Source organism: Budorcas taxicolor, chromosome 3, assembly GCF_023091745.1.
Source record: "Budorcas taxicolor isolate Tak-1 chromosome 3, Takin1.1, whole genome shotgun sequence".
Taxonomy (NCBI): domain Eukaryota; kingdom Metazoa; phylum Chordata; class Mammalia; order Artiodactyla; family Bovidae; genus Budorcas; species Budorcas taxicolor.
The window spans coordinates 8282797-8291152 of record NC_068912.1 but is presented as its reverse complement, the minus strand read 5'-3'; the positions used below and the strand labels follow the sequence as shown (position 1 = coordinate 8291152).

Below are 8356 nucleotides of genomic sequence, written 5' to 3'. Positions count from 1 at the left end.
TCCTGTGACTTTCTGTGTAGCCTTCAAGCAATGTCCTGCCTCCTATCCCCAGTTATTTCACTGGTGACATGAATGATTGTTGCACTGATTTTGCCCAGAGTTTGTGAAGGCCGGTGGGAGAGCAGACTTTGAAACATGCTTTCCAACATGCTTTGAAAGGTCTCTGAGCTTTGTGGAGGAATTCGCGAACAACTGGGAGGGTGATCATGTCATCCACACCCCTAAGGGTGCTGATGGTGCTGGAACCAACCTGGTCAATCTGAAGGATGAAAGTCAATTGCAAAGTTGAAAATGGGCCCCAGATGCAAGGAGATCAGACAGTTAGACTTACTTCCTCTTTTCTAATTTGAGAGGTTTCGTGTTGAAGAAAATCAGTGTGTTAGAAGCTGCAGGAGACCCAAACACAGTTACCACGAAGCTCAGCTCTGTCCTCATGGCTGGAGTCTTCTACTTTTCTCCTGCTTTGCTCTGGGCAGCCCAGATGCTACTGGGTAAGTAAAATCTTGGAATTTGTGGTAATGGAGATATGTCGGACTTTGGGGAAAAGACCCAAAGGAAAGCAGCATGGACTAACTTCAGCTCTCAGAAGCCAAGTTCAGGTGGGATAGGGCTAGTGTAAGAAAGTTTCGCGGGCAGAACTGAATGGCTCTTTCTGAATGGTATTTTTTTTTCATCCTAAAAGTCCCCTTAACTATGATGCCCTCTTTAGCTACAATCTCAACTCTTTTCTTTCTTTGCTCAGATAAATCTCTTGAACGAGTAGTCTGCATTTTTGCTTTCTCTATTTCCCCACTTGTCACTCACTCTCAATGACCGTAGTTTGGCTCCCGCTGGGCTCAGTTTCGGCCAGAGCACAACAAACTCTATTCAGACACTTCACACTTTTAAAATCTTATCCTGCTGGACTTCTCTGCTGCATTGGGTACTGCTGATCACTTATTCTTCTTTGGCAATCTCTATTCCCCTGGCTGCTCTTTGTACTTCGTGTATCTCTCTTGGTCCCTTTGGTGGCTTCTCTTCTCTTTCCCTTAAAGACTGGCATTTTTTACAGTTGCCTCCTTGCCTCCTTAGTTTGTAATTTACTGAAGCGACTTAGCAGCAGCAGCTCCTTAGTGAACTTATTTGTCTATTTAACTTTTACCACCACAACTGTATAATTAAGAGTTCTAAGTGATGCATCACATCCTAATCATGCTTTTGAGTTTCACATTCAAACATCAAGCTTTGCACAAGACATAGCTACCTGCGCGTTTCAAGATATCTCAGCACAATACGACCAGAGTGGAACTCATCTATTCTCTTGGTGCCTCCCACTCCTAATTTCATCCTTCTGGTTTTTTTGACTGCACTATGTGGCTTGAGGGATCTCAGTTCCTTAACCAGGGGTTTAACCTGGGCCATGGCAGTGAAAGCCCGGGATCCTAGCCACTAGACCATTAGGGATGTCCCCAAATTTCATTTTTCACTGTTTTATCTCAGTTAATGGTATCCATCCAGACATCTGGGTCAAAAATTGGGAGATAACATAGATTCCTCCCTCTCCTTCATCCTCTACACATGATCAGTTATCAAGTTTGGCAAAGTCTACGTTCTAAGTTGGTCCTAGACCCGGTCTCTTTCCTGAAACATGCCTAATGGTATCCGCTAGGACAAGCCCTCATCATTTCCGTCTTGTGCTAGTCCAACGACTTCCTAACTGATCTTCATATCTCAGCCTTGTGTCCTTGAAATAAATTCTGACTCTGCAGCCAGAGTAATTTCTAAAATTCAAGTCTGCCAGCCCAAGCACCTTATCATGGCATTCAAGGTCCACAATAACTTGGCCCTGTTTCAACCTCTTCAACCTCTTCTCTCACCCTCTGAGCCTTGCAATAAATCCCAATCTGCTTATATTTACCTGCCAAACTATTATTTATCTCCAAAGTTTTGTTCATACTGCTACTTCTGCCTGAAATGAGCCCCGTTTCTCTATCCCCGCCATTGCTCCCTGCTCCTCTCTCACTTACAATCTTCTGGGCATCCCTAAAGACTCAGCTTAGGTGGCATCTTTACCAGGAAATCTTCCTTGAGCCCTCCTCTCTGCTTTGATGGCTGCCTGTGCAAATTCTTTCTTTTTACTTTCTTCCTCATCTGAAATAATCTCTTCATATGCCTGTGCCAGCCGCTGAACTGAGAGTTACTTGTAGGCAGGAACAATGCCTTTTTGTTTGATTTTTAAAACTATATCTTATTTATCTTTGAATTCTCAGCACCCACATTTTCCCTACACAATATTTTTGTTGAATTGTTTTATTGAACACACAGAAACAGGACTGGGTGACTGGATTACGACACAGCAGTGGTACTGTGGTGAGAAGTCCAGACTCAGAATCAGATGCTCTGGTTTCAAACCACTCTTATTTACTAGCTCTGTATCACTTGGAAAAGCCACTTTTCATATTTCTGAACTCAGTTTTCCTATCCATAAAATGAGAATAATAATATCCATCACATAGTTTATTGTGTCAAAGTGCCTGGTGGCCTAACAACATTTTATTTTACAAAAAGAGAAGAGGCTGACTCCAGTTGAGTGAAAGTGGAGGAACTGAAAAGAGGGCAGCAGGGTGATGAAGAGGGCTGAGAGGGATCGAAAGAAAGCACCTGCTGTTGATGTAACGAGGATTCGGAAGTAGAGACGGGCCTTGCTAAGAGAAGTTGCAAGGTCAAAGAAGAGCATCGGGACTTTGGAAGTGAAAGGGAACAAAAGCAAGTGGGACAGGAAGGGACACAGTAAAGAACTGAGAACATGTGAACGGCCATGGGCCCCGGAGAGGGAAAGAAGCATCAAGAGGGTCAAGGAGCAGTCACGGAGATGAGAGATTTACCTAGCCTGGGTCAACCACGGAACTAAGAGGTAGGGTGAGGAAATGTGGTGAAAAAGCTATAACACTAAGTTCAAACCCCCAAGCAAAGAAAGAATTGCTTCACAGCTACCAGTACAGACTCGGAGTAGAGGGTCAGGGGTAGAAGGAAAGACATAGGATGGGCTCTCCCGTTGCCAGGGAAAGTTCAAGGGACAGAGGACGTTAAGGTAAAGGTGACTGAAAAAGGAAAACCTGAAAGGAGGAGCCAGGAAGGAAGTACTAAAAGCTAGTGGTAGCTGACATGTTCAACGATGAAGAGCAAAGTGAATCTGGGAAAATGAAAATATGGAAGAAAGCCCCCAGGAGGGTCTGAGGACCAAAGTAGATCATGTCTGGACAAGGAAGTAAAGAGAATACTGACTCTGGGCTCAGACGTACCTGACTTTCTTGCTGTACTCCTTACTCTTTTTTTAAATTGGGGGTAAATGAATTGGCTTTTCAAAATCTGTTCATTTATTGATAAGATTTATAAAGTGGGGGTGAAATCACATGCCTAGAAATCTTGTGAGATTAGTGAGATAAAGTGTGAACGTGCCTGGCAATGCCTGGCACATGGCCAACACTCAACAAATATTAGAATTTGATCTCCTTTCCCTCTTGTCCCGTGTCTGTCTGCTCTGGGATCCTCTTTGTCTTTGACGTCTGGTTTCCTGCACCTGCAGCTGGATGTCATGCTGGTGAGTTCACCATTCTCTCCCCACCCCCTTCCTCAAACCCACAGTCCACTCACTGACTGCACCCGGGAGCCAGCGAATCAAGTCAAATGTATCCCTCTTAGAGAGCCACACGGGTCTCTTGGGGGAAAAAAAAGGTTTTGATGTCTTCTTACTCTATTTTAAAACGCATGATTCCCCAAGGAGAGGGAGGAACTGCTGTGGAGAGCCGTTCCCTGTCCTCTTTCTCCAAGCTGCAGCATCACTTTCTGGTTCTTCTCCAACCATGCTCTCCGCAGCTGCCAGTTTTGAGGCGCTCCAGTGCGAAGGACCAGCCAGCACCCAGGAGAGCATGTGCCACCCTGAGGATGACTTGACGGACCCAAAGGAAGTCCGCTTCCAGGTCAAAGGCTACACTTTCAGTGAACCCATCCACCTGATTGTGTCCTACGGTGAGGCCCTAGAAAGGACTGACCATTGCGGGCAGCTCTTTCTCCCATTTCCCAAAGCTCTCCTTTCAGCCCCACAGCCCACTCAGGGAGGTACCCCCAGGAAACTAGCCATGGGAAAGGATACCATCTGCTCCATCTTCAGCCCAAGAAGCCAGGGTACCCTCTGTGCTAGACCCTAGAGAAGCTGTCCCACACTCCCAACCAGAGGGCAGGTGGCCTGGCCCCTCAGAGAAAGACTAGAGGGCTCTATCAGGGGCAGCCCTGAGGGAGCTCCCAAGGGGCAGTAGGTCACGCTCAGCTTTTGCTTTGGACCACAGACTGGCTGATCCTCCAAAGCCCAGCCAAGCCTATATTCGAAGGAGACCCTCTGGTTCTGCGCTGCCAGGCCTGGCAAGACTGGCCACTGACCCAGGTCACCTTCTACCGAGACGGCGCAGCCCTTGGCCCCCCTGGACCTAGCAAGGAAATCTCCATCACTGTGGCGCAAAAGGCCGACAGCGGGCACTACCACTGCAGCGCTGTCCTCAGGAGCCCTGGTCCCGGGAGCCCAGAGGCGGCGTCTCCTGTGGCTCTCACAGTTCACGGTAAGCAGGAGGCAGTGTCGTCATGGTGGAGGCAGGTGGAAAGAGACAGGGGAACTACAACTGTCTTTCGCTGGAGAGGGCAAGATCACCGAAGGCCTAAGCAGTAGGTTGCTGCCAGATGCCCAGGTGGCCTTCAGGAGGAGCAGCACCTTAGCATTGCCTTTTCAAGCCCTTCAGCTTGACTCCGAGCTCAACATGTTTCCTTCTGCTCTGTCCTACACAGTTCTGTGCTCCCCGACGTTCACTGACTGGATGTCTGGCTTACTGTCAGATTTGCCCATCTCTAGATCTTCTCTAGCCCTGTCTATTGAAGAGAGAGACAACTTGAAAGGTTCAAATGGAACTTCTCTAGGAGAAGGTCTTCCTGATCTAGAAAGACGGGAAGGAAAGTGGGGCCGGGGTTCTTTGCTTGCTGGGGGCTCACCTGAATGTAGACTGACCTCCGCTTTCTCACCTCTCTCCCCCAGAACTGTTTCGAGCCCCAGTTCTCAGAGTCACACCCTCAGCTGAGCCCCAAGAGGGGAAGCCAGTGACCCTGAGCTGTCAGACCAAGCTGCCCCTGCAGAGGTCAGCCGCCCGCCTCCTCTTCTCCTTCTACAAGGATGGCAGGACAGTGCGCAGCAGGGGCCCCTCTCCAGAATTCCAGATCCCCACTGTGTCAGAAGCACATTCTGGGTCCTACTGGTGTGAAGCAGCCACTGAGGACAATCAAGTTTGGAAACAGAGCCCCAGGCTGGAGATCAGGGTGCAGGGTGAGTTTGTGTGTGTGTTTGTGTGTGTGATGTGTGTGAAAAAGCAGGAAGGAAGGGGATAAGACAACTGGGTCCATGAGCTAGGGTTTGGTGTAAGCAGGTTAAAAAAGGACACACAGGAGGCAAGAACAATAAGCCAGAGTCCCTGGTGGTGGAAAAAAGCACAAATAGGCAACTTCTCCCTCAGACCGTGGTGTACAACTCACCAAACCATGACCTGAGCCAGGAGCTACTGCCCCGTAGACTTGACACTCCCTTCATGAACTCTGGACATTTGTAGGAACAGAGTTTCTAGAGTGAGGATGAAGTAGGCTGCAGTTTATATTCAATTCTAGGAATCTCCATCAAGAAGGCTGCATTTGATCTGAAATATACCCACAGGAGGCGTCCAGGGTAGGGAGGGAGCTCAAGACATGTCATAAGGAAAATAATGGAAGGGATGGGAGATGCTCATCTTGAAGAGGAAGTGACTCATGGGGCCAGCAGAGGCGTCCTCAAAACACTGAAGGCTGGCACAGGATAAGGAATTACACTAATGTCATGTATATTAGTGTAGAAAGCCATGGCAACCCACTCCAGTATTCTTGCCTGGAGAATCCCCATGGACAGAGGAGCCTGGCAGGCCACAGTCCATGGGGTCACAAAGAGTCAGACACGACTGAAGAGACTTAGCGTGCATGCATGTACTACATAAGAGATTGACCTAGGACCAGTTACCTGTTGTACAACATGCGTGTTGTAAGGAATTCAATTAAAAGAGGAGGAACTGGCTATTATCCATAGCCTTTTTAATGATAAGGCCTCCCTGTGGAAGATTTTCAAGCAGAAGAAATTCAGATTTCTTCAGACTGGAATTTGGACCAGAGTCCTCAAGTTTTTGCTGCCACTGGGCTCCAAAGCTGCTTTCAGAGAATAAGAAAGATTGACCAGGAGTATGAGGGTAGGACGAGAGTCGGGCTTCACTCTTGTCTGTGTCTCCCGCCCCTGATCCAGGTCCCTCCAGCTCTGCCGCACCCACTGCCTTGACTCCAGCTCCTCCTCAGAAAGCAGATGCTCCAGAAACTACTTCTACAAAGCCCCCTGGGCCACTGCCTCCACTTCCCACCCCTTCTGCTAAGGATCCAGACTCCTTTTCCCCTCCACAAGGCCCAGACCCTCATCTGTATCACCAGATGCGTGTTCTCCTCAAGCAGATACAGGATATGAGAGTTCTCCTTGGTCACCTGGTCATAGAGCTGAGGGACTTGTCTAGCCACCTGAAGCTTGAGACCACAAAGGGTCCTGCCAAACATGAATAAATAGTTCACCTGCCGTATTGCTTGACTACCCCCAATAAATCCAGGTTTTTTTTTTCTAGTTTTCATCTTTCTGTTCTATACTCATGCATAAATGGTTTTACAGGTTGCCCAGTATTTTGTTAGAGCAGCAGAGATAGGTGAGTATAAATAAATTTGTACCAAGTTATACCTGGAGTTTAACTATAATTGTGTATTCTCTCTTAACATGAAGTCATACCCTGCTTGATCTAGAGAGTTGCCTTCTGTGGCCCAGACCAGAATCTGGTGAATGAAAGAGAAGCAATGAGATAGATTTAATGCAGCAGTGTCAACCAACAGCAATCTCTCTCCATCCTAGGGGACATTTGGCAATGTCTGGAGACGTTTTTGGTTGTTACATGGTCGGGGGCGGGGGTGTGTGCTGCTGGTGTCTAGGGATGTTATTAAACATCCAATAATACACAGAACAGCCTTCCACAACAAAGGATTATCTGGTCCAAAATGGCAATAGTGCTGAGGTTGGGGAACCTCAGCTTCACATAGGTGTTGGACTTTGAGATGAACTTTTGCCTCTTTAACTTAATTCTCTCCTGCTAGCCTTAATTCAGCAAATATTAATTATATGCTGGTATTTTCTGGCCTCTGCTACATGCCCAAATTGATGCTATGTTAAATATACCTATAAAACAGTGTTTCTGTCTATAGGGGATCTACAATTTGAGATGGAGGGATGGTAATACTCCTACCCATTAAGCAATTAAATCAGGGCATATACAAATTCCCCACAGGATCCTACTGAATTATCATGCTTGATCACAGAAATATGTGATAAAGCGTAACACTGCTGGGCTTCCCAGGTGGTAAACAACTTGCCTGCCAATGCAGGAGACTTGAGTTCGATCCCTGGGTCAAGAAGATCCCCTGGAGAAGGAAATGGTAACCCACTCCAGTATTCTTGCCTGGGAAATCCCACGGACAGAGGAGCCTGAAGCGTTACAGTCCATGGGCTCACAAAGAGTCAAACATGACTGAGTGACTAAATGACATCAATAGCATTGCCAGAACAGCAATTATTTGTTTAATTCATCTCTGAAATATTTTTCTTTAAAAATATACATAAATTGATTTTGGTACCATAATAATACTTTTTTCTATGCTGGACTGCTACTGTGCATTCTCAGCCAATAAGAGCTAGCCTGACATAGTCTACAGTGACCTTTGGTCAATGAGTTAGCCCTTCATTTTATGACCTCAGCCAGGGAGGACTCTACCATGTTATCTTAAATTACGTTGTGTTAGGTTATTCAGTGGATGGTTTTTTTCTGCTGTTTATTCTGTGTGCAGTTTGGACCCACAGTGATTTACAACGATGTATATTTGATTGCTCCAGAAATGCTGCAAGGAAACAAAGGAATAGAATCACGTTGAATGTTAAAATTCAAGTTTTCTGGTGGTTCCTGTGTTGTGCTTAGTTGCTGACTGACTTAGTCATGTCTGACTCTTTGCGACCCCATGGACTGTAGCCTGCCAGGCTCCTCTGTCCATGGAGATTCTCTAGGCAAGAATACTGGAGTGGGTTGCCATGCCCTCCCCACTAGTGGTTCCTAGCTCCCTCTAAAATGCCAGTTTTATGGTGATTCCTATCATCTACAAGGGGAAAGATCAAGAAGCAAATGAAAATTGGTAAAAGTCCACAAATACCACTGTAGCATGAGGGGATGGATTAACAAGTGTA

The 8356-nt window shown here is 46.7% G+C and overlaps 1 protein-coding gene across 1 annotated transcript; it reads left to right on the top strand.

Annotated features, from left to right (window-relative positions):
• The first annotated feature begins 433 nt into the window (after positions 1 to 433).
• On the top strand, positions 434 to 6642 carry FCRLA (Fc receptor like A). Its single transcript, XM_052637811.1, has 6 exons — positions 434 to 491; positions 3566 to 3580; positions 3856 to 4008; positions 4326 to 4592; positions 5060 to 5344; positions 6338 to 6642. Exons 1-6 carry the CDS (start codon positions 434 to 436, stop codon positions 6640 to 6642), a joined length of 1083 nt encoding a protein of 360 aa, XP_052493771.1.
• The last annotated feature ends 1714 nt before the right edge of the window (positions 6643 to 8356 follow it).

Excerpts from the sequence above, each read along its gene's own strand:
- FCRLA (XM_052637811.1), top strand. The coding sequence starts at position 434 with ATGGCTGGAGTCTTCTACTTTTCTCCTGCTTTGCTCTGGGCAGCCCAG. Across the intron at positions 4,009-4,325 it reads CCACCTGATTGTGTCCTACG|ACTGGCTGATCCTCCAAAGC; the intron begins GTGAGGCCCTAG and ends TTTGGACCACAG. Across the intron at positions 5,345-6,337 it reads GCTGGAGATCAGGGTGCAGG|GTCCCTCCAGCTCTGCCGCA; the intron begins GTGAGTTTGTGT and ends CCCCTGATCCAG.